Raw genomic sequence first — 26,887 nt, 5'->3', positions numbered from 1 at the left:
TGTCTTTGTGAAATCCATATACACCACATCCACTGTTTAACCTTCATTCAACTTGTCTCGCCACATCCTCAAAGAACTCAATAAGGCTTGAGGCATGACATGCCCCTCACAAAGCCATGCTGACTATCTTTAATGAAACTGTTTTTCCAAATGGGATTTATGTCTATCTCTCAGACTCCTTTCCAATGCATTGCTTGCCACACACATAAGACTAACTGGTCAGTAATTCCCAGGGATTTCCCTGTTCCTTTTTTTGAACAGAGGGGCAACATCTGCCTTCCTCCAATCATCCAGTGGATGCAAAGATCATCGCCAGAGGTGTAGCAATCTCATTCTTTGCTTCCCGTAGTAACCATGGATATATTTGGACTGGCCCTGGGAACTTATCTGTCTTGATGCTTCCCAGAATTTCCAGCACATTCACTTTCTTAATATCAATCCGTTCAAGCCAACACTGGTCCACAGTGTTCTCACTATCAACAAGGTCCCTCTCTCTAGTGAATACTGAAGCAAAAAACTCCCGTACCTCTTCAGACACCAGGCACAAGTTTCCGCCACTATCCCTGATCAGCCCTACCCTCTCTAATCATTCTCTTATTCCTCATGTAAGTGTAGAACGCCTTTGGGTTTTCCCTAATCCTTCCTGCCAAGGCTTTTTCATGCCCCCTCCTAGCTCTCAGACCATTTTTGAGTTCTTTCCTAGCTACCCTGTAATCCTGTAAAGATCCTTGCTTCCTCAACCTTAAGTAAGCTTCCTCCTTCCTCTTGGCAAGAAGCTTCTCTTCCCTTGTCATCCAAGGCTCCTTCGCCTTACCATTCCTTGCCTGTTTCAGTGGGACAAAGTTATTCAACACTCCCAACAAGTATTCCTCAAACAGCCTCCACATTTCTGTTGTGCTTTTCCCATAGAACAATTGTTCCCAATTTATACTGCACAGCTCCTGTCTAATAGCAGTACACTTTCCCCTCCCCCAATTAAATACCTTCCCATACTGTCATTTGCTATCCCTCTCCATGGCTATGGTAAAGGTGAGGCAGTTGTGGTCACTGTCACCGCAATGCTCTCCCACCGAGAGATGACTGACCTCCAACAGTCACAATCATCATCTTATGTTTCCGATATGACTCTAACCACTGGAGAGCTTGTCCTGAGATTCCCGTTGATTCCAGTTTTGCCATGGCTCTTTGATGCCAACCTTGGTCAAATGCAGCCTTGATGTCACGGGCTGTCACCCTCCTCTCACATCTGGAATTCAGCTCTCTTGTCCATGTTTGAGTCAAGGCTGTAATACAGTACAGAGCTGAGTGGTCCTGGTAAAACCCAAATTGGGCATCACTGAGCAGGTTATAGCTGAGCAGATTAAGCTCGATAGCACTATTAATGATATTCTTCATCACCTTACTGATGATTGAGTATAGCTTGGAGTGGTCAGATTGGATTTGTCCTGCTTTTTATGCACAAGCCATACTTGGGCAATTTTCCACACTGTCGGGAAGATACCAATGTTGTAACAGTTTGTCCAGGGGAGCGTGATCTTGTAGAGTATAAGTCTTCAGGACTATTGCTGGAATGTTGTCAGGGCCTGTAGACTTTGCAATATCCAGTGTCTCCAACTGTTTCTTGATATTATGTGGAGTGAATCGAATTGGCTGAAGACTGGTATCTGTATTACTGGGGACCACTGGAGGAGCTGAGATGGGTCATCCATTTGGCACTTCTGGCTGATTGCTGTGAAAGCTTCAGCCATATCTTTTGAATTGATGTGGTGGGCTCTTCCATATTTGAGGATGGGGATGTTTGTGAAGCCTCGTCCTCCACCACTCACTACTGGATGTGGCAGCACTGCAGAGCTTAGTTCTGGGGTTGTTGTGGGATTGCTTAACTCTGTCTGTCACTTGGTTTTGCAGGCAGTGGCTTGTTTTAAAGAATGTTGTCAGGGAGGCTCGCATATTTATGTGATTACCTAAATCGTCATGTTAATTTCTGTTTGATTTGTAATTATCAATGTCATCCAAAGCTGTTTAAGCATAAACATTACATGCTCAGTTTGTAGTGCTCTGCCATATCACTGAGCTTTATTGAAAACCTTTCTGAACATTGTTCCTATTAGATAATGTAGCCCTTTCATGAAATTAGCTGATAGAGTCTTATATCCTTCTAGCATTCCAAAAAAAGGTTTAAACTAAATGGTTTAAATAGGAGACTGTCTAGTCAGAGGCACAGTTAAGACATTTTTGTTGCTGACACAGAAACATCAGAATGATATGTTGACTGCCTGGTGCCAGGATCAAGGATATCCCCAAGTGGTGCAGAATATTTTCAAAGTGGGGGGTGGCAACAGGAGGTCAGTGTACACATTGGAACTAACTACATTGGAAGAGAAAAGGATAAGGTTCTGGTGGGAGAATTTAGGAAATTAGACAAGAATTTCAAAAGGAGGTCGTCACGAGTAGAGTCATAGAGATGTACAGCATGGAAACAGACCCTTCGGTCCAACCCATCCATGCCAATCCAATCTAGTCCCACCTGCCAGCACCCAGCCCATATCCCTCCAAACCCTTCCTATTCATATACCTATCCAAATGCCTCTGAAATGTTGCAATTGTACCAGCCTCCACCACTTCCTGTGGCAGCTCATTCCATAACCGTACCACTCTCTGCGTGAAAGCCCAGTGGGTCTCTTTTATATCTTCCCCCTATCACCCTAAACCTATGCCCACGAGTTCTGGACTTCCCAACCCCAGGGAAAAGACTTTGCCTATTCACTCTATCCATGCCCCTCATAATTTTAAAAACCTCTATAAGGTCACCCCTCAGCCTTCGACGGTCCAGGGAAAATAGCCCCAGCCTGTTCAGCCTCTCCCTATAGCTCAAATCCTCCAACCCTGGCAACATCCTTGTAAATCTTTTCTGAACCCTTTCAAGTTTCACATCTTTCCAATAGGAAGGAGACCAGAATTGCACGCAATATTCCAACAGTGGTCTAACCAATGTCCTTTACAGCCGCAACATGACCTCCCAACTCCTGTACTCAATTCTCTGACCAATGAAAGAAAAAAAAAACAAACACTGCCTTCACTATCTTACCTACCTGTGACTCCACTTTCAAGGAGCTATGAACCTGCACTCCAAGATATCTTTGTTCAGCAGCACTCCCTAGGACCATACCCTAGGACCAGTGTATAAGTCCTGCTAAGATTTGTTTTCCCAAAACGCAGCACCTTGCATTTATCCGAATTAAATTCCCTCTGCCACTTCTCAGCCCAGTGGCCCATCTGGTCCAGATCTGTTGTAATCTGAGGTAACCTCTTCGCTGTCCACTACACCTCCAATTTTGGTGTCATCTGCAAACTTACTAACTGCACCTCTTATGCTTGCATCCGGTGCCATAGGCTAGTGAGAGTAGAAATAGGAGGCTAGAGCAGATGAATGCAAAACCTGAGGAGCTGGTGCAGGGTAGAAGGACTCTCATTTGTGAATCATTAGAATTTATTCTGGGTGAGAAGTGACCGGTGATCATAATTCTATTAGTTTTAAAATAGTGGTGAAAAAGGTAGTCATTTGGATAACGAACTGGCTCAAGAGGTAGAAGACAGATGGTGGTGATGGATTGTTGCTTTTCAGACTGGAAGCCTGTGACTAGCAATATGCCACAAGGATCCGTACTGGATCCACTGCTTTTTATTACTGTCAATTCTTCTATAATGCAATGGTTATGTCTTGGTGCAACTCCACTTTATAGAAAGACCTTACTTTAGAAACAGCAGTTAATATGTTGACAATGTAATCGTGTAATGCCAAACAAGTTTTAAATGTTCACGCTTTAGAAACATTGTCCCCAGTTCATCAGTCACATTGCAGCAAATAGCAGGACAGCCTGTATTTGTATAAATGATTTAGATGTGAATATAGGAGATATGGTTAGTAGGTTTGCATATGACACCAAAATTGGTGGTGTAGTGGACAGCAAAGAAGATTACCTCCAAATACAATGGGATCTTGATGACAAGGGCCAGTGGTTGAGGAGCGGCAGATGGAGTTTGATTAGATCACTGTGAGATGCTGCATTTTGGAAAGGCAAATCAAGCAGGAGTTACACACTTGATGTTAAGGTTCTAGGGAGTGTGGCTGAACAAAGAGACCTTGGAGTGCAGGTTCATAGTTCCTTGAAAGTGGAATTGCAGGTAGACAGGATAGTGCAGAAGGCATTTGGTATGCTTGCCTTTATTGGTCAATGCATTGAGTATAGGATTTGGGAAGTCATGTTGTGGTTGTACAGAACATTGATTAGGCCACTTTTGGAATATTTTGTTCAGTTCTGGTTTGCAAAACTTGAAAGGGTTCAAAAAAGATTTGCCAGGGTTGGAGGGTTTGAGCTATCAGGATAGTCTGGGGTATTTTCCCTGGAGCGTTGGCTGAGGGGTGACGTTGTAGAGGTTTATAAAATCATGAATGGGTGGGGTGAATAACCAAGATCTTTCCCCCAGGGTGGGATAGTCCAGAACTGGAGGGCATAGGTTTAGGGTGAGAGGGGAAAGATTTTGAAAGGGCAACCTTTTCACACAGAGAATGGTGTGTGTATGGAATAAGCTGCCAGAGGAAGTGGTGGAGACTGGTACAATTACTACATTTTAAAAGGCAACTGGATGGGTTTATGAATGGGAAGTGTTGAGAGGAATACGCGCCAAATGCTGGCAAATGAGTCTAGACCTCCTTTTACAATATCTAGTTGGCATGGACAGAATGGCGAGTGAGCGGATAGGTGTCAAGGAATATGGACAGGTCAGACAGTTTAAGAGGGTTAGATCTGGGATAAGGTGGGGGGAAGGGAGATGGGGAAATTGGCGAAATCAACGTTGATCCCAAGATGTAAGATGAGGTGTTCTTCCTCCAGGCATCAGGTGGCTAGGATTTGGCAGTGGAGGAAGCCCAGGACTTGCATGTCCTTGGCGGAGTGGAAGGGGGAGTTGAAGTGTTTGGCCAAAGAGCAGTAAGTTGATTAGTGTGTGTGTCCTAAAGATGTTCTCTAAAACATTCCGCAAGTTGGTGGCCTGTCTCCCCAATGTAGAAGAGACCACATTGAGGGCAACGGACACGCTAGATGAGGTGTTTGGAGATGCAGGAAAATCTTTGCTGAATTTCACCAGTTTCCTGAGCGGCTGTGCTTTTCCAGTGCCACACTTTTTAACTCTGATCTCCAGCATCTGCAGAGCTCACTTTCTCCTGTTTGTTCCAATCTTTGCATCACTGCTTCTGCTATGAGCTCAGAGATGGATGAGCTCATAGGTGTTCCATTGATTTGTTCATGTGTCGAATGTGAAGTGTGTCGTCAAGCACAGGTCTAGTAGTTTGAGTATGCAATCCTTGTTAATAGGTTCCCCGTTGTGTTGTCTGTCCTGCCTGTCCAGAAGGTTGGCTGTTGTTTCTCTGGCTAGAGTTTTGTCAATTGAAGTGAACAGTGTCGATCTATCAAATTGCTTCATCCTTGTCTGTTTATGTCCTTGATGTTGTCTAGGAATTCCTATAATGATTGTATGGAGTGTTTGGATCCACTGGTAAGACATTTTAGTTTTTGTTGGAGTTCTTTTGCCAGTTTATGCGATGGTGTTCCCAGCAGTGCCACAATGGGTCTGAGTGGTATGACTGGTTTGTGTACTTTGGGTAATCTGTAAAATCTTGGGGTAGTGTTGCTTTCTGGTTTCATCCTTTGTAGGTCAATCTTAGTTATTAGTCTGTTTTTTGAAGGTTCCTTAGTGTGTTGTTTATTCTGTTGGTTAGCTGTGGCGTGGGGTCAAACTCCCTCTGTAGGTAGATGTCTGTATATGCAAGTAGTTTCTCTGCTTTCTGAATATATTCAGTCTTGACCGTGATAATTGTTATTCTGCCTTTGTCCATTGGTGCTATGATTATGTTCTTGTCATTTTTGGATGTTTTTAAGGTTTCTCTCTGTTTATGTTGAGGTTGTTTGTAAGTCTTTTCTTTGTTAGTAAGGGCAGAGTAGTTTATCTGACTATTTGTTTGCTGTGTCTCTTTGGTTAGTCCGTTAGTTCTGAGCATACATTCTCATGAAGTTAGTAAGTCTGTTGTTTTGTGTCCCTGTGGTTGTAGTTGAAGCCCTTGGATAGTACAGTCTTTTCTGTGTCTGTAACCTGTCTGTTGAAGTGGAGTCTAACCCAGGTGCCTGTTGTGTTGTCTTCTCTGTTGTTAGCTTAGTCATTTTGTCTTGTAGTGCCGTTCTTTTGCTGTATGTAGTTCTGTTGTATCTTATGTTGATGGCCTGTTCAATTGTCACAAAATTACAACAGCAAGCACCAAGACATACACAAGAGAAGGTGCATTAGGACCCTGTTCAAAAGTGCTACAACAAACTGCAGCACTCCAGACCTACGAAAGGAAGAAGAAGAAGACCTCTACAGAGTATTTGCCAAGAACTGATATCCCCGCAATTTCATCTGCAGATACCTAACAGACAAACAAAGTGACGAGGATACGCCATGACCTAACTCACTAACCACGCTACCTTACGTAAAAAACATCTTGGAACTGACAGACTTCTCCGACCATCAGATTCATGACAGCCCATAAACCGACAGCCACATTCAGACAGCAACTTATCAGGACAAAGGACCCTATACCCATCATATGCAAGACATGTAATTTACAGGATTCCATACAAAGACAGCACGAAACACAATACATGGTGACCCCTTTATCCGCTTAATCATTTTATGTGGTTTCAGTTACCTGGTTTACTCCAGCCTTGAACATATTATAGGGAACCTTCCGGAACGAGGGACCAGAGGTCGGCCAGGAAGGTATATTTCCCATTGAAATGAATGGGTTCGCTCCTGTCTGTGGTTTCGGGCTTCCGCCATAGGCCTTGGAATTTATCCCCCTTGGGTACAAAGGGACTACTATCTAGGACAAACAGGCAGACAACTAACAATCCACATCCATGAGCACCAACTAGCCATCAAACCCTATGACCAGCTGTCCCTAGTAGCCGTAAACACAGATGACCAAGGACCACAAATTCGACGGGCCATCACAACAATCCTAAGACAAACTAAACAGTGCAGCCAGAGAATTTCTAGAAGTGTAGCACTCAGCCACCAACTTTATCAACAAGCACATTGACTTGGACCCAATATACCGGCCACTACAATGAGCAATCAGAACTGGCAACCGGAAGCAGCAGGAATGGAGCTAAGTAAAATCCAGAAGAGGCAGAACAGCAGTGTTTCAGAGGAGGCTCCAAAGCAACGAAGATGTCATATAGATAGAGCATGAAACTTCTGCAAATCGATGTCCCAGCTCACAACCACGCCAACCGGCACCCAAACTACAAATCTTTACACAAACCTCGCTCTTGCTCAAGTTGTGAAGGCAGTTGTATGAAGTCCTGTTACAACTGTGTAGACACTGCACCTACAGTAGTTTGGTCCCTGTATTTGAGAGGATATTATCAGCATTGGTGATGGTGAATGCCTTTTGAACTCTGATTTCTGGGATGATCCTGTTAACTTATCAAGAATGACTGGCTAAACTGATTAGATCTTTATTTGTTAGAGTTTAGAAGAATGAAGGTGATCTTATTGAAGCACATGATATTATGAGGGGACTTGACAGGCTAAATGTTGAGAGGGTGTTTCATCTCGTGAGAAACTCAATCTCAGGGATATAGTTATAGAATAAGGGGCACTCATTTAGAATTGAAATGCATAGGATTTCTGTGTAGAAATGTGTAGTATAGTGAATGTCTAGAACTCTGTCAGAGGGATTTGTGGAGGCTAGATCACTGAAAATATTTAGAAAGGGCTTAGAATTTTGAAATATCAGTTAATTAACAGTTATGATGAGCTGGGACAGAAGAGTTGAGGTCTGGAGTAAATCAGCTACATTCTTGGATAGTTTGAGGGGACAAATGGCCTACACCTGTTCCTATTTCTTATGTTCTTCCAAAATTGTGAGGTAAGTTGATACTATTTCATTCTTTGGAACAATGTTTAGATTAAATATGCAATAAAACAGTTATGCAGTTCAGAATTTAGACCACTTTGAACGTTCTATATAATTTTTTTTGCTTTTTAGATGGAGTTATCCCCCAGCCTTTTGACAAAAGAGTCTATGGGAAGGCCAAGCTCTGTTTGCTTGGATGCAGACAGTACATTTTCCCGCGAAGTGGATACTGTGGAAATGGAGCTAAGTGCACCAATGTTTTACCCAGTGCAAAATGAGCATTCTACCAGCACAGAGAAGTAGGTATTCATTGACGGTATTAAATATTTGAGAACTGAAGTTGTTTTTTCATCTGAATGTTAGCTTTTTGTCCATGGAACTGGTTAAACTTTAAATCTGTCTATATTTCTGATTTATTTTACAATGACCAGTATTTATCATTTATAATCTTAACTGTATGGTAGACTGGAGTTAGAGATACGACCCCGCCATTTAATTTTTTTTATTCTGTTGGAATTGTTTGTCATTGAGGAATGGATTGAAAGATGTCTGAACAAGTAACATTCCAAATTGTTTAGCTTGATGGAAGCAGCTGCTAAAGATAAAAGGAGGCATTCTACTTCTTCAGTGGGAGGACAATAATGGAGATAAGTTGCTATAGGCAGTCACCTTTGCATATGATCTTGGAAAGCACTGCTTTGCAACGTATGCGGTTTTAAGAAGGAACAGAAGTCATATGCAATCATTTTATATTTAATCTCAACATTTAGTAACTTTTTACACTGTCAAGTTCTGGCATCCATACAACAATCAGGACTCCAGTATCTTGAACTTATTGCACATTGACACTCTACCTTTCATTTCCATACCAGTGTTTATCAAGTAAAAGAGCCTCCAAAGAAGGTACTGGAGAGTGAATCTGAATGGGAAATTGTACGTTCAGTGGAGAACAGTCCTGACAGTGCCTACTCAATGGATTCAGGCAGCAATGCCAGCAATGAACAGCAACAGGATGGTGAGAAATCCCCAAGATCATCATCATCTTTTTGAGAAGATAGTAGGTAGAGAAGAATAGAGTTAAATGTATTGATGTTAATAAAATTGATACTCAAACCAACTTGTCACAACTTAAATGTATTAAGGATATTGAGGTAGGCAGCTGAATGTATTTCAAAATTAATGGTAATTAAGTTTGATTTTCATCAATAATTTGTTTCACCAATTTTGTAGTTTCATCCATCTAAACTGGGATTACACAAACTGTTGGATTGAGTAACTCCTGTATGCTGGCAGCTGCCTAGTTTGCCATCAACAGTTTCACTTCTTTCCAAACAGTTTTCACATGATTTTTATTCATTGAGGGGATATGGATGTTGCTGGCTGGGGCAACATTTGTTGCCTATCCTTGTAATTCTTGAAGGTGGTGATGAACTACCTTCTTGAAACACCATATGCTCGCTGTTTCTTATCTCCTCATTACTATCACTTCTCTAAGGAAAACTATCCCAGCTGATCAGTCTTTCTTCATAGATCAGATTCTCATATGAGCCTAGTAAATCTCCTCTACACTCTCTCTCGAGTGTAATCACATCTTTCTGTAATGTAGTGACCAGAACTGCATGCAGTACTCAAAGTTCTGCCATATCCAGCATTTTATGTAATTCCAGGATAACCTCCCTGATCTTGTCTTCTATGTTTTGGTTTATTAACCAAGGCATATACCATGTTCACCTTATTTACCTGCTCTATTACCTTGGAACTGCGGATTTTCAGACCAAAGTCCCTCTGAACTTCAGTACTTTCCAGGATCTTGCCATTCAGAGTGTAATCCCTTGACCTTTTAGTGTTCTCTAAGTGCATTACTTGATCTTCACCAGATGGGCCAATGGGCTGAGAAGTGGCAGATGGAGTTTAATTCAACAAATGTGAGGTGCTGCATTTTGGGTAAGCAAATCTTAGCAGGATTTATACACTTAATGGTAAGGTCCTAGGGAATGTTGCTGAACAAAGAGACCTGGGAGTGCAGGTTCATAGCTTCTTGAAAGTGGAGTCGCAGGTGGATAGGATAGTGAAGAAGGCGTTTGGTATGCTTTCCTTTATTGGTCAGAGTATTGAGTACAGGAATTGGGAGGTCATGTTGCGGCTGTACAGGACATTAGTTAGGCCACTGTTGGAATATTGCGTGCAATTCTGGTCTCCTTCCTATCAGAAAGATGTTGTGAAACTTGAAAGGGTTCAGAAAAGATTTACAAGCATGTTGTCAGGGTTGGAGGATTTGAGTATAGGGAGAGGCTGAACAGGCTGGGGCTGTTTTCCCTGGAGCGTCGGAGGCTGAGGGTTGACCTTATAGAGGTTTACAAAATTATGAGGGGCATGGATAGGGTAAATAGGCAAAGTCTTTTCCCTGGGGTCGGGGAATCCAGAACTAGAGGGCATAGGTTTAGGGTGAGAGGCGAAAGATATAAAAGAGACCTAAGGGGCAACTTTTTCACGCAGTGGGTGGTACGTGTATGGAATAAGCTGCCAGAGAAAGTGGTGGAGGCTGATACAATTGCAACATTTAAGAGATATTTGGATGGGTATATGAATAGGAAAGGTTTGGAGGGATATGGGCCAGGTGCTGGCAGATGGGACGAGATTGGGTTGGGATATCTGATCAACATAGATGGGTTGGACCAAAGGGTCTGTTTCCATGCTGTACATCTCTATGACTCTAAATGTTATTCCCTACTATTTGCCAAGTTGACCCATCTATTAATATCCTGCTGCAGGTTAAAGCTATTTTTCTCATATTTACCACCCTGCTTTTGACATAAAGAACTTGTTAACTACTTCTCTTGTTTCATATTCCTTGTTTTAAAAGATGTTTATTAGAAATACAGGATAACCCACCCCACACAGGGTATTGTGAGTCTCTAAGATTATATGGACTGCAGTGGGTCAAGAAGGGAGCACATCATCACCTTTGAAGGATAACTAGGGGACAAGGAACAACACACATACGAGTGATTTTATATGAAAAAAAATTTTACCAAGGAAGATTGCTCCATATAAGGCACAATTGCTGCAGAAATCAGCATTCATGTTATCCTAATAGATTAAGTGGTTGTCATATGGGGTTCGGTTCGAGCTTCTATTCTGGAAATACTGTTATGTGCCGTTTAGGCCTCAGTTCAAGTTGGGCACAAATGACATTAGAAATAGCTATTTGCATAGCTTCATACCATATGCTACATTACAGCCAACACATTTTAAAAGTTCATGTTTTAGAAACAGCATCCCCAATTTGTCGATCGCATTAGTGAATTCATGTTGATGAAACGCGTGTTATAACAGAACGGCCTGTATCTAGGTTTAACATAGACTCAAGAAGGCTGAAAGGATTGGGCAACTTTGGAACATCACCTAAAAAGACAGTGGAGGTAGGTCATTAAATAATTGAAGGTGGAGGTAGATTCCTATTGGGCATAGGAATCCAAGGTTGTGGGGGCCAACTAGGAATGTTGAATTTGAAATGCAAGGAGACCATTAAGTCAGAATTATACAGCCCAGAAACAGATCCTTTGATCCAATTCGTCTCTGTTGACCAGTTATCCTAAACTGCTCTATCCTACTTGCCAGTATTTGGCCCATATCCCTCCTCTTGTACTCCTCCAGAAGGCTTTTTTAAATGTTGTCATTATATCTGCCTCCACCGCCTTCTCTGGCAACTTGTTCGGTCAAGTCCCTTTTAAATCTTTCTCCTCTCACCAAATCTATGCCCTCTAGTTTTGTACTCTCCTACCCTGAGGAAAAAGACCTTGGCTATTTACCCTATCAATATCCCTCATGATTTTATAAGCCTCTATAAAGTCAACCTTCAGCCTCTGACACCTCAGGGAAAGAAGCTGCAGCCTATTCAACTCCTCCCTCTAGCTCAAACTCTCCAAACTTGGCAACATCCTTGTCAATCTTTTCTGAACCCTTTCAAGTTTCACAACATCTTTCTGAGAGAGACTAGAATTGCTCACATTATTCTGTGAGGGGTCTTGACTTGTCCAGTACAGCCTACCATGAGCCAGGATCTTACTGAATGGTGAGGCAGGCTGCAGGGGCTCATATCTGATCTGTTCATAATGTGGTGAATTAAGCAGCTGTTCCAAACAACTGGTGTGCATGTGGGCTAAATGCCTCTGATCATTTTATTATTATATGAACACTTTACTAAAAATGTATAAAATCTTTTCATATGCTGATGGTGTAAAGACTAGAGGATAATGGTAAACTATTTAGTGTAAAATCCAATGTGAGAATGAATATTTTTATGCAACAAATAGTAGTGACCAGGATTTCACAGCCCACAAAAGAAAATTGGTTAGACAACAGATGGGCTGGCTGGATCGCTCCTTTGGGACATGGCATGGACTTCATTTATTGCACAGAAATCATTAAGCTGACTTTTATGTTAGAGCTCCCACAAATTACTTTGTTGCTGGTTTTCTATATGATAGATCCAAATGTACAAAGTTTTTATTTGTTGAAACAGATACCAAATCAAAGCCACTAAGTGTGATCAAGGGTGTGGATGAGGGAAGTTCAGATGATATACTTTATATGGATTTTAGCAAAGGTTTTGACAAGATCCCACATGAGAGAGTGAGAAGGTTAGGGCACATGGAAACATGGCAAGGTGGATTAGAAACTGGCTTAGTAATAGCACAAAGGATATGGTAGAAATTATTTGAGTGACTGAAGGCTAGTGTCCAGTGGTGTACCATCGTTGTTGTTTGTTATAAACAATAAATGATGAAAATGGGGTGGGGGCAGGCGGAATACTAAGCAAATTTGCAGATGACATAAAGATTGGTAGCTGTTAATAGTGAAGAAGATGGTTGTAGGTTACAGGAAGATGGACAGACTAGTCACAGATGGTGTTTAACTCTGATCAGTGAGAGGTGATACACTTTGGAAGAAGAAACAAGCTGAGGGGATATTTAATGAATGACAGGACACTGAGTAGCTTAGAGGAACAGAAGGATCTTAGGGTATTTATTCACAGTCTCTGAAATCGGCAGAGCACATGAATACAATAGTTAAGACGGCATATGGGATACTTGCTTTCACCAGTCGTGGAACAGAGTACCAGAACAAAGAGGTAATGTTGGAGTTGTACAGAACGTTGGTCAAGCCACAACTAGACTATTGTGTGTGGATCTGGTCAGCTCCATACAGGAAGGATGTGATAGCACTGAAGGAGGTTCACCAGGATGTTGCCTGGGTTGGAGAAATTGAGATAGTCTTGAATTGTTCTCTACCGAGTAGAGAAGACTAAGGGATGACATGATTGAGCAGTAAAGGCAAGGTGAATGGACAGCAGCTATTCGCATTGATTGAGGAGTCATTTTGAAGAAGGCATAGTTATAGGCTAAGTAGCAGGAGACTCGAGAGATTTGGGGAAACCAAAGCCTTTTCACTCAGCAGGTGTTGGGAATTTGGAATGCAAACTTTTTTTTAAAAAAAATTTGAATGAGTGCTTCATATGTCCTAATATTTAAGGATATGGGGCAAGTGTGAGAAATTGGGATTGTTGTGCTTTTAGTGGTACAGTCAGTTCTGCTATAACGCGATAGTCTCGTTTTCATGCAATCTCGTGTTATAAGAAAATTGTGTATTAGCAGCACTGCTTAAACTAATAGGGCCGGAATCCTGTTATAATCAATACATGCTTTAAAACTTTGTGCTTTAGAAACAGTGTCCTCAATTCGTCAATCATGTTAACACAAATATGTTATAACAAATCACATGTTATAGCAGAATGACCTATAGTTGTGTTGGTGCAGACTCAATGTACCATTGAGCCTTTTCTGCACTGTCTGAATCTATGAAGTGCATTATAAAAATTAGAACGATACAGGCAAGCCCTAATTATACTTTCCATATCTTTTATGAAACTACCATAGATTCTGATTCTGTGGGCCAGCTCAGTTCTGATGGTCATTCTTCTGGATTGGAAGAAGAGGAGGAGCAATGCTGTGCAGTTCCACAGGAGTCGCATGTAGTAAAAACACCAGACCAGGAAAAGTTTCTCAAGCACAACTTTGAAACCTTGGCTAATGAATTTTCTCATGGTAACAACCTGCATATATTATGACTCTTTTGCTGGTGAGCTTTGACTATTAAGTATTTGTAGCAAGTTACTAAAATCAGTTTGTTAATTTGTAGAGAAATTTGAGGAAACACTGAACGATTTACAGTCAAATGCAGAAAATGAAAGCAATTTCTTCCTGAATCCTCGTTTGAGTATCTCCGCAAGATTTCTGTCCCGCTGCCAGAAAAACAGCAGGTTAGTGATATACTTTCCCAAGAATATTTTAGAGTTTAATACTGTCTTCAAAAAAAACTTGCAAATGTCTTCAGACTTTTGGTTATGTTTTAGCAACAGTTCATTTGAAAAACTGATTTGAATCATGTCTGAGATTTGCCTAATAATTTAAAAGTTCTTGATGCGTTATACTGCATTATTTCTCCAGTGCATTAAGTCTTTGTCTAAAGCCCTGGCATTTCTGTTCAAGCTTGAGACTGACTACTTGAATTGCTGGTCTCTTAAGTTATATAATTTGAATTGTCCAATGTAAAATTTGATGTCGCACGCAACATATCTTCCAGACCCCACAGAAAATAGATTTGACTAAGATTTATTTGCAGAATTATCCCTTTAAAGGTGCATCAAATTGTTGACTTTTTGAAAGACTACTTGAATTTCATATGTGCTGTCTTTTTCTGAGTGAATATTATTTGACATAGAGGCATCGTTTCTTAGTCTTATTTTTCACCTATGATCTGTATGCACATTTTCAGCAGAAATTGCTAAAATGGATTGAACAGTAGCAATGTTCACTTCTCCACTTTCACTTGGATACTTCAGTCAATTTGTGTTCCTGCCAGTTGCTAATGCAGCACGAACTTTCTATACGTATGTCAGGACTAAAAGGATGACTAGGGTAGGTATCGGTCCAGTCAAGGATAGTAGTGGGAAGTTGTGCGTGGAGGCGGAGGAGATTGGAGAGACACTAAATCAATACTTTTCGTCAGTATTCACTCAGGAACAGGACACTATTGCTGATGTGGATATTGAGTCACAAGTGATTAGAATGGATGGCCTTGAGGTATGTAGGGAAGAGGTCTGGGGAATACTGGAAAGGATGAAAATAGATAAGTCTCTTGGGCCTGATGGCATTTATCCTAGGATCCTCTGGGAAGCTAGGGAGGAGATAGCAGAGCCATTGGCCTTGATTTTTATGTCGTCGTTGTCTACGGGAATAGTGCCAGAAGACTGGAGGATAGCGAATGTGGTCCCCTTGTTCAAGAAGGGGAGTAGGGACAGCCCGAGTGACTATAGGCCAGTGAGTCTCACTTCTGTTGTGGGCAAAGTCTTAGAGAGAATTGTAAGGGATAGGATTTATGAACATCTGGATAGGAATAATGTGATCAAGGATAGTCAGCATGGTTTTGTGAAGGGCAGGTCGTGCCTCACAAACCTTATTGAGTTCTTTGAGAAGGTGACTAAGGAGGTGGACGAGGGTAAAGCAGTAGATATGGTGTATATGGATTTTAGCAAGGCATTCGATAAGGTACCCCATGGTAGGCTAATGCAAAAACTACGGAGGTATGGCATTGAGGGTGCATTAGAGGTTTGGATTAGAAATTGGCTGGCTGGAAGGAGACAGAGGGTAGTAGTTGATGGAATAGGTTCATCTTGGAGTGCAGTTACTAGCGGTGTTCCACAAGGGTCTGTTTTGGGACCATTGCTGTTTGTCATCTTTATAAATGATCTAGAAGAGGGGCTTGAAGGCTGGGTGAGTAAGTTTGCGGATGACACAAAAGTCGGTGGAGTTGTGGACAGCGAAGAAGGATGTGGCAGGTTACAGCGGGATATAGATAAGTTGCAGAGCTGGGCAGAAAGGTGGCAAATGGAGTTCAATGTAGCTAAGTGTGAAGTCATTCACTTTGGTAGGAGTAACAAGAAGATGGATTACTGGGCTAATGGTAGGCTACTTGGTAGTGTGGATGAGCAGAGGGATCTTGGTGTCCATGTACACAGATCTCTGAAAGTTGCCACCCAGGTAAATAGTGCTGTGAAGAAGGCATATGGTGTACTGGGCTTTATTGGTAGAGGAATTGAGTTCCAGAGTCCTGAGGTCATGTTGCAGTTGTATAAGACTCTGGTGCGGCCTCATCTGGAGTATTGTGTGCAGTTTTGGTCGCCATACTATAGGAAGGATGTGGAGGCATTGGAACGAGTGCAGAGGAGGTTTACCAGGATGTTGCCTGGCATGGTAGAAAGATCATATGAGGAAAGGCTGAGGCACTTGGGGCTGTTCTCATTGGAGAAAAGAAGGTTTAGGGGAGATTTGATAGAGGTGTACAAGATGATTAGGGGTTTAGATAGGGTAGACACTAAGAACCTTTTTCTGTTAATGGAGTCAACTGTTACTAGGGGACACAGCTTTAAATTAAGGGGTGGTAGGTATAGCACAGATGTTAGGGGTAGATTCTTTACTCAGCGGGTTGTGAGTTCATGGAATGCCCTGCCAGTAGCAGTGGTGAACTCTCCCTCTTTATGGTCATTTAAGTGGGCATTGGATAAGCATATGGAGGTTATTGGGCTAGTGTAGGTTAGGTAGACTTTGGTCGGCGCAACATCGAGGGCCGAAGGGCCTGTACTCCGCTGTATTTTTTCCATGTTCTATGAACTACTGATAGAAGTTCCAACTTCATTGTTCTGCATATTGAAGCAAACTGGATATTGACATTTTAAATTAATTTAAATTCATCTTTACAGTTGAAAATCAGAAACTTATTTTCGAAAAACAAGATAAATCAAGATTGTTCTCCAGTGGAAATTTTAGGTCATTCAGTCCTTTAAAATGATGTGTTTTAGACTTGTTATTTCAGACACGTGTTTTTCTGAATGTACTCTTTTTCCTGACAGAATGACAGCAGCCTTCCCTCCTAAAGTCCAGCAGAAGTTACAGCACCTACCAGATGTGAGTAGCTAATGTAGTCTCAATAAGTTTTTCATATTTTCAATTAATAATGATTGTTCCACCCCTGTAAATGTATATGGTGATTATGGTGTTTCTTCTAATTCTGTAATCAATTTTAAATATCAAGTAGTTCACTAGGGTTGTGCTGAGTTCATATATACTTATAAATACATTCCTGTGACAGCATTAATTCATCAATTTAAAGTGAGCATGAACTCTCGCAAATTAGACAGCTGTAGTATTTTAGTGCCAGTTGTCTAGCTTGTTTCACTTTCATGATAACTTTTGTGTTACTAGTGTGGATTGCAAGCTTATACAGGCTGAATTTTACGTATTGCAATTAGTAGTGAGAGCAAAACTGCTAACCTAGGCAGATTTGCACTGTGTATCCTGACGCCAATGCCTGGTTTGGCGATAATTGTAACTCTTGCCAAACTAAATACTTAAAAGAAATTGTGTGCGAAGAAATTATCTTGAAGTCGTGTAACTACTTAAATTTCTTTATTTGCTGAAGTCATAGTCGTAGTCATAAATCCATCATCAGATGGGTCAATTTTCTCTCAATGCAACAAGTTCAATAATTCTAGTTCTAAGGGAGCAGCTACTGTCCAGAATCTCTCTTTTTGTGTAGTAGAAAGCAACTGTTGGCATGTCATTTCACTGCAGAGATAAAATTGAACTCCATCATGCCTGTTTTTGACATTTGGACATCTTTACTTTCACAGAGATCAGGTGATGGTCAGGAACCTGTTCTAGCCCAAAGATGTTGAGTTTAGTTCTCTTGAATGGATTCAGCACACATAATAAAGTTAACTGTCTACAAGATAGCTGATCATGCTGCTGCCACGTACCACTGCACCACCCCCCCCCCCCCCCCCAATAATCCTGTAAATCTTTCCTGATTAAATAATCATTCAATTCTGTTTTGAAACTGTTATGACACAGTGCGTAAACCCTCCTGTTTAATTTAAAACTAGCAACACACAAAAGATTTATACCATGCAGTAATCTGTAAAATTACAAGTGACCAAGATGTATTTAAAGTAAAAATTAACAACTTTATTTCTTAAAGTATAACAGAGAATAATTAACTAACCACTATTTATAATTTGTTCCTCTAACCTATCTTTTACCTTCCCTTCTGTAATACTAGTCCGATAAAACTCCCAATTAAGGTTTACAAAGCAACAGTTCTTATCTCAAAACTAGGCTGCTTTCGTGCTTCTACTCGGATCTTCCTGTTTCTTCTTTTCTTACTCTCAGGAATTTCAGCATCACAGGTTCCTAATCGAAAAGGTACTTTTAAGAGAGCTACTTTCAGGCCATCTGTTTACATGCTGGGCTTATCAGTTCTCCTCTCAACTGTTCAATTTTCCCCGGTCTTATACCCCCAAAGCATCGGATTGTGTCATTTAGCTTTTAAGATTGTCAATATACTGAACTCAAACTGGATTGGAGTTTGATATTCTTCAGGGGATAATTTAAACTGAGTGGCTGAATTTTAATTTGTGTTTTTTTGTCTCATAGCAACTTAACAACTGCTGTTTGTTCTTAATCGAATGTTACTTTGTAAATTCTCCAGCAGTCTGTGTACTTGCCAAGTCCTTCACTGTCTTAAAGGTACACCCACATCTTCATAACAAAGCCATGATTGAATCTGCATACACCACATTCTTGGGTAATACATTCAAGACCCTAATCAATTTCTGAAAACAGTTTCTCCCTGTTCACTTATTTTTAGGTTCTTTTGACAATTGCTTTCACTTGTTCTTTGGTTCCTGCACCAATGCTTCATGATTTTGAACAATCCCATCAAATCTCCTCTCAACCTTCTATTGTTGAAGAACACCTCCAATTATTTAATCTACCTTTTGTAACTGAAGTCACTCATTTCTGCTAACATTTTGTAACTATTTTGCAGCCTGTGCATTGCCTTTATGTTCTCCTTAATTGGGCACATGATACCAAGCTAAGGCTGTCAGTGCTTGGTAACAGTTACTCCAGTTAAGGCAAAATCTATCTTTTGTTAAGGTTTGTCATCACTTCCTTGCTTTCACGTGCTGGCCCTTTATTTTATAAAGCCCAAATCTTTAATCCTTCCCCCACTCTTCCCTTCTTCCTTGCTACCTTCAGTGATTTGTGCACATATACCCCCATGACTGTTTATAGCTCCTTCATCATCTTTTTATTGCTTCTCATTCCTCCTACCAAAATATGCCCTTCTCACATTAAATTCCATCTGCTAGGTCCCATTTCACTAACTTGTCTTTTGTCCCTTTGGAGTCTTACCGCTATCGCTCTCTCAAACCACAGGATGTCCAAGTCTTGTACTGTGTACACAGCAAAGTCTAAGCCATTCAAACAAGTTAGGGAGGTGGAATGATCTGAATACTGAGCTTTTGCGGACCCCTGCAATATATCCTTCTCCATTCCTAAGAACAGCAAAATATTCTTTGATTCCTGGCACTAATTTCTCATCCATGCTGTCATTATCCCTTTTGTTGCATTGACTTGAATTTTGCCGACATGCTTGGTATGTGAGATTTTATCAGAGTTTTTGGAAATCCATGCGCATCATGTCAAATGCATTACTCTCCATTAGTCGCCATTACCTTACCAAAAAACTCCATTAGTTAATCTTTTATCTTCACACACTGGCTTTCCTTGCTTAATCCACGGTGACTCTGAATTTTGTCATTGATTATCATTTCTAAAAGCTTCCCACCACCAAGGTTAAAGTGACAAATCTATTTGCTAGGGTTGTCTTTTGAACCTCTTTGAACAAGATGTACTATTTTCAAGTCTTGGCCACACCCCTGTATTTGAGGAGGATCAGATGATTATGGCCAGTGTCTGCCATTTCCATCCTGATTTCCGTCATTTATCTTCACATACATCTGAACTGGATCTAGTGAGTTATCAATTTCAAGGACAGACAACTTGTCTAAAACTTGTTCTTTACCGCTTTTTTAGCCTGGTCAGTATCTCAATTATTCTATTTTGATGTGACGACATCTTGAAGCAAAGTGCTCAGTTTCTCAGTCTTTCGTTTAACTTTCATGCCTAATTCTCCTTTTGAGTCACTATTTGGTCCTGCATCTCCTTTTAACCACCGTTTAGCAATTTAACTGCCTATAAATTATGTTGTGATTCCTTTTTATGCTAGATGACATTCCCTTCTCTTCGTCTCAGCTCTTATTGTGTTTTTAACTTCCCAGTTGCTGTTTTCCATAGATGATGTAGTGGCATGATCATTGGGTTGGTAATCCAGAGGCTAAGGCTCTTTCACTGGGGCACATGAGTTAAGATTTCACAGCAGCTGGTGGAATGTAAATTCACTTCGTAACTCTTGAATTAAAAGCTTGCATCAGAAACGATAACGGTGAAACCATTGCTGATTGTCTCTTCCAGAAGGAAATCTGCTGACCTTGCTTAATTTGGCTTTCACACCCACAGCAATGGTATTGACTATGAACTGTTTCTGGAATGGTCTGGCAAGCCTCTTTCTTGTATCCACTCCGACAAAGGACTGAAACATAGGCACCAGAAACTACAACACCACATTAAACCACCCATCAATCTCTTGGGATCTTGTTCCAAAATTTGGAGATCTGTCCCAAAGACTAGTTGAGCAACAGCCTGACACAGTTATATTTACTGAATCATTTATCAAATAAATTTAACTCTTAACAACTTGGTCATTTATCTGGATGAGTGCATCTCTATCAGCTCTTGCAAAGTTTGACATCATCTAAGATGAAGCGTGCTGCTTGACTGGCACCTCCTTTATCACCTGAAATATTCACTCCCTTCAACACCAATCCACAATGTGCACCATATACAAAATGAACTACAGGATGTCGCAAATGCTCCTTTGATAATACTTTCCAAATCTGCAATGTCTTCCACCTCAAAGACAAGGCAGCAGATGTATGGGAGTATTACCATTTGCTACATCTACACGTACTTGGAAGAAGGCTTGAAGATTGTAATGCTATCCATGTGCTGCCCTTGTCTTTCCAGGTGGTATAGATTGCAGATTGGGAAGGTATCGTCAAAGAAACATCTGTGACTTTCAGTAGATTAGATTAGATTAGATTACTTACAGTGTGGAAACAGGCCCTTCGACCCAGCAAGTCCACACTGACCTGCTGAAGCGCAACCCACCCGGACCCATTCCCCTACATTTACCCCTTCACCTAACACTACAGGCAATTTATCATGGCCAGTTCACCTAACCTGCACATTTTTGGACTGTGGGCGAAAACCAGAGCATCTGGAGGAAACTCACGCAGGCATGGGGAGAATGTGCAAACTCCGCACAGTCAGTCTTCTGAGGTGGGAATTGAACCTGGGTCTCTGGCGCTGTGAGGCAGCAGTGCGAACCACTGTGCCACCGTGCTGCCTACTGCCACCGTACCGCCTACTGCCACCGTACCGCCCAGTTTATCTTGTACCTGGTACACGGACTGTGACTTGGAACTGTATCACCATTCTTTCAACGTCACTGGGTGAAAACTTCAAGATCCCCTTGCTAATGTAACAGTGAGTGTACCTACAGCACAGGAGCTGTAGCAGTTCAAGAAGATGGCTGAGGGCAATTTAGAGAACAGGAGTAAGATTAGGATGTTTGGCTCATTGAAACTGCTCTGCCATTCAATTTGATCATGGCTGATGCTCTATCTCAATACTATATTCACACATTCTCCTCTTACTACTTCATCTCCATGGCCTTCTGTGGTAGAAAATTCCACAGCTTCAAAATCCTTTGAGTGAAAGTTATCTTCAGCTCAGTCTTAAATTGTCTACCCTTATCCTGAAACTGACCCCTCTTCTTTTAGAAACCCAACTACAGCAACATCCTGCCTGCATCTATACTGTCTAGCCATAGAGTCATAGAGATGTACAGCATAGATATAGACCCTTCTGTCCATGCCAACCAGATATCCCACCTGCCAGCACCCGGCCCATATCCCTCTCAACCCTTCCTATTCATTTGTCCATCCAAATGCCTTTTAAATGTTGCAATTGTACCAGCCTGCACCACTTCCTCTGGCAGCTCATTCCATACACGTACCACCCTCTGCTTGAAAAAATTGCCCTGCAGGTCTCTTTTATATCTTTCCCCCTCCCCCTAAACCTATGCTCTCTAGTTCTGGACTTCAAATTTTATACATTTCAGTCATATACCACCTTATCCTTCTAAATTCTAGTAAATGCAAGACAATTTAAAGCTATCTCTTCTCACAAGACAATCCTGCCACCCTCCGAATTGGCCTCATGAACGTCTATCACATTTCTGACTTTAAATGCTCTTGTAATGAAACCAATGTATCATTTGCTTTCCCAATTGCTTGCTGCACATGCCTGTTTATTTTCACTGACTAGTGTACAAGAGCACCCAGATCATTTTGTATGTCAACATAGAACATAGAAAAATACAGCGCAGTACAGGCCCTTCGGCCCTCGATGTTGCGCTGACAAAGTCTACCTAACCTAAACTAGCCCAATAACCTCCATATGCTTATCCAATGCCCGCTTGAATGACCATAAAGAGGGAGAGTCCACCACTGATACTGGCAGGGCATTCCATGAACACTTAACCCGCTGAGTAAAGAATCTACCCCTAACATCTGTCCTATACCAACCCCTCCTTAATTTAAAGCTGTGTCCCCTAGTAACAGCTGACTTCATATGCGGAAAAAGGTTCTCACTGTCAACCCTATCTAAACCCCTAATCATCTTGTACACCTCTATCAAATCTCCCCTGAACCTTCTTTTCTCCAATGAGAACAGCCCCAAGTGCCTCAGCCTTTCCTCATACGATCTTCCTACCATGCCAGGCAACATCCTGACAAACCTTCTCTGCACCCGTTCCAGTGCCTCCACATCCTTCCTATAGTATGGCGACCAAAACTGCACACAATACTCCAGATGAGGCCGCACCAGAGTCTTATACAACTGCAACACTTTCCAATATATCGCCATTTTTTAAAAAATCGTCCTTTTCTGTTTTTCACAACTTCTTTGCGCACTCACTCAACTTATCTAAATCACCTTAAAGCTTCCTTTTACGCTCCTCCCAGCTCTCAAGCCACTCAGTTTTGTTGTTAGAAAACTTTGGCTCCCTCATCCAGGTAACTTCAGTATCATGAATGACCAAGCACTGATGCTCGCGTACCCCACTAGTCACTGCCTGCTCTTTGAAGAGTATTCATTCATTTGCACTCTGTTTCCTGTTTGTCAACCAATTCTTGATCCCCACAATATATTATTCAAATAATTTAACTTTGCCCACTGTCCTCTTCTGATGGGCCTTATCAAAGGTCTTCTGAGGATGTGGTTAGTAGAACAGAAAAAAAATTCCAGTACATTTATGAAGTGTGATTTCCCTTTCATCAACCCATGCTATGCTGGCTTTGTCCAGTCCTGTTGATGTTTTCCAAATCTTCTATTCTCACCTGTTTTATAATAACATCTAGAAATTTTCCCAGTACTGATATTAAGCTAACTGATCTATAATTAACTTTTACTGCCCTGTCTCCCTTTTTAAGTAGGATTACATTTGCCACCTCCCAATGTAGGAACTGCTTCAGGGTCTATAGAATTTTAAACGATGACCACCAATGCATCCGTTATTTCCAGGACCACTCTGGATTGTAGATTGTCAGGTCCTGGTTATTTGTCAGCCTTTAATCCCATTCACTTCAACAGCACCAGTTTCTTACACTCTATTTCCTTTAATTCTGCACTGTCACTAAATCCTTGGTTTGTTAATATTTCTGTATGATTATTTATGCCGTCCTTTGTGAAGACAGACCAAAATATGTTTGATTATTTTGCTATTTCTGTCCGCTTCTAATTGTAAGGATATGTGTTTGTCTTCACAAATCTTTTTCTCTTCGCATTTATAGAAACTTGTGGTCAGTTTCTATGTTCCCTGCAGTTTTACTCCCATTTGCCCCTTCTTGATCAAGCTTTTTGTCCTCGTTTGCTGAATTCCAAAATACTCCAATCATCAAGTTTATAACTTTTTCCTGCAAAATCATCCTCACTAACATCTGGGGGCTAGTGCCAAAATTGGGAGAGCTGTCGCACAAACCAGTCAAGCAACAGCCTGACACAGTCACATTCATGGAATCATACGTTATTAACAATGTTCCAGACACCACTATCACCATCTCTGGATATATCCTGTCTCCCCAGCAGAAATGGTGGTATACAGTTGGAAGGGGGTTGCCCTGGGAGTCCTCAACATCAACTCCGGATCCTATGAAGTCTCATGGCTTCAGGTTAGACATAGGCAAGGAAACTGATTACCACGTACCGTCCTACCTCAGCCGATGAATTGATAGTTGAACAACACTTAGAGGAAGCACTGAGGATGGCAAGGGCGCAAAATGTACTCTGAGTGGCATATTTCAGTGTCCACCACCAAGAGTGATTTGGCAGCAGCATTACTGATCGTGTTCATCAGGTCCTAAAGGACACACCTGTTAGACTGGGTTTGCAGCAAGTGTTGAAGAAACCAACAAATGGGGGGAAAACATGCCTGACCTTCTCATCAGTTTGCTAGCTGCAGATGAATTTGTCCATGACAGTATCAATAAGAGTGACCACCACACATTCCTTGGGGCAATAATGTCCTACCTTCACTCTGAAAATAACCTCTATCTTGTTGTGTGGCACGATCACCGTGCTAAATGGGAACAGATCTAGCAGCTCAAGACTGGATATCCTTGAGGCACTATTGGCCATCAACAGTAGCAGAATTGTACTCCAGCGTAATCTGTAAACTCAAGGCCCAGCATATCCCCCACTCGACCGTTACCATCAAGCAAGGGGATCAACCCTGGTTCAACGGAGAGTGCGGGAGGCCATGCCAGGACTAGCGCTAGGGCATTCCTGAAGATGAGATGTCAACCTGATTACTACTTGCACAACAAACAGCATAAGCAGCAAGTGATAGACAGAACGAAGTGACACAACAACCAAAGGATCAGATCTAAGCTCTGTAGTCCTGCCACATCTAGTCATCAGTGGTGGTGGATGATTAAGTAACTCACTGGAGGAGATGGCTCCACAAATATCCCCATCCTCAATGATGGAAGAACCCAGCACATCAGTGCAAAAGATAAGGCTGAAGCTTTTGCACCAATCTTCAGCCAGAAGTGTTGAATGGATGCTCCATTTCAGTCTAATCTAGTGGTCCCCCCACATTACACCCACTGCTGGCCTATTACCCCCCCCCCTCGATCTCTTCATTTCCAACTGGACGAACAATCAGTCCTCAGCAAAGGCCCTACCTTTATTCCCCTCCGCCCACACATCAATGAATTTAATACACGCCATGATGTTGAACGCTTCTTCCGCTGCCTCTGCCTCCGAGCTTACTTTTACAATCAGGACTCCCGACCACCTTCCAAGGATCCCTTCACCCGCCTCCAACACACTCTATCCACCTGGACACCCTGTGCTGGCCTATTATCCGCCCTTGATCTCTTCATTTCCAACTGCCACCGGGAATATATTTCCCTCCCCACCCCTTTCCGCTTTCCGCAAAGACGTTCCCTCCGTGACTACCTGGTCAGGTCCACACCCCCCAACAACCCACCCTCCCTTCCTGGCACCTTCCCCTGCCATCGCAGGAATTGCAAAACTTGCGCCCACACCTCCTCCCTCACCTCCATCCAAGTCCCCAAAGGAGCCTTCCACATCCATGAAAGTTTTACCTGCACATCCACCAATGTCATTTATTGTATTCGTTGCTCCTGATACAGTCTCCTCTACATTGGGGAGACTGGACGCCTCCTCGCAGAGCGCTTTAGGGAACATCTCCAGGACACCCGCACCAATCAACCCCACCGCTCTGTGGCCCAACATTTCAACTCCCCCTCCCACTCTGCTGAGGACATGCAGGTCCTGGGCCTCCTCCACCCTCACTCCCTCACCGCCCGATGCCTGGAGGAAGAACGCCTCATCTTCCACCTTGGAACACTTCAACCCGAGGGCATCAATGTGGACTTCACCAGTTTCCTCATTTCTCCTCCCCCCACTTTACTCCAGTTCCAACCTTCCAGCTCAGCCCCGCTTTCATGACCTGTCCCACCTGCCTATCTTCATTTCCACCTATCCGCACCACCCTCTTCTCTGACACACCACCTTCATCCCCACCCCCATTCACCATTGTACTCTATGCTACTTTCTCCCCACCCCACCCTCTCATTTATCGCTCCAACCTGCAGGCTTCCTGCCTCTATTCCTGATGAAGGGCTTTTGCCCAAAACGTCGATTTTCCTGCTCCTTGAATGCTGCCTGACCTGCTGTCGTTTTCCAGCACCACTCTAATCCAGACTCTGGTTTCCACATCTGCAGTCCTCGTTTTTACCCAGCATTACAAATACCAGTCTTCAGCCAAGTCGAATCACTCCATGTGAAATCAAGAAACAGTTGGAGACATTGGCTACTGCAAAGGCTGTGGGTCCTGACAACATTCCAGTAATAGTCATGAAGACTTGTCTTCCAAAGGTTGCTCCCCAAGTCCAGCTTTTCCAGTACAGTTACAACACTCGTATCTATATGACAACATGCAAAATTGCCCAAGTATTCCCTGTACATAAAAAGCAGAACAAATCCAACCTGGCCAATTATTGCCACGTCAGTCTACTGTCGGTCATCAGTAAAGTAATGGAAGGTGTCATCACCAGTGCTATCAAGCAGCATCCGCTCATCAATAACCTGCTCAGTGCCACCCAGTTTAGGTGCTGCCGGGGCCACTCAGGTCCTGACCTCATTACAGCTGTTATGACACGGGGTAAACTCTCCTGCTTAATTTAAAACCAGCCACACAGAAAAGATTTATTCCGTGCAGTAATCTGTAAATATTCGAGTGGCCAAGAAC

General features: G+C 42.1%; 1 protein-coding gene across 3 annotated transcripts in view; it reads left to right on the top strand.

Annotated features, from left to right (window-relative positions):
• LOC132836766 (mitogen-activated protein kinase-binding protein 1-like) overlaps window positions 1-26,887 on the top strand; it is a 172,255-nt gene that overhangs the window by 127,880 nt on the left and 17,488 nt on the right. For all 3 annotated transcript variants that reach the window (XM_060856219.1, XM_060856218.1, XM_060856220.1), the window contains exons 23-27: window positions 8,093-8,259; window positions 8,833-8,975; window positions 13,900-14,067; window positions 14,162-14,282; window positions 16,932-16,986. In XM_060856219.1, coding sequence (XP_060712202.1) covers window positions 8,093-8,259; window positions 8,833-8,975; window positions 13,900-14,067; window positions 14,162-14,282; window positions 16,932-16,986 — 654 coding nt within the window. The remainder of the gene's footprint in view (window positions 1-8,092; window positions 8,260-8,832; window positions 8,976-13,899; window positions 14,068-14,161; window positions 14,283-16,931; window positions 16,987-26,887) is intronic.

Source organism: Hemiscyllium ocellatum, chromosome 47, assembly GCF_020745735.1.
Source record: "Hemiscyllium ocellatum isolate sHemOce1 chromosome 47, sHemOce1.pat.X.cur, whole genome shotgun sequence".
In the NCBI taxonomy this organism is placed as follows: domain Eukaryota; kingdom Metazoa; phylum Chordata; class Chondrichthyes; order Orectolobiformes; family Hemiscylliidae; genus Hemiscyllium; species Hemiscyllium ocellatum.
This window is presented reverse-complemented; position numbering and strand designations above follow the sequence as displayed.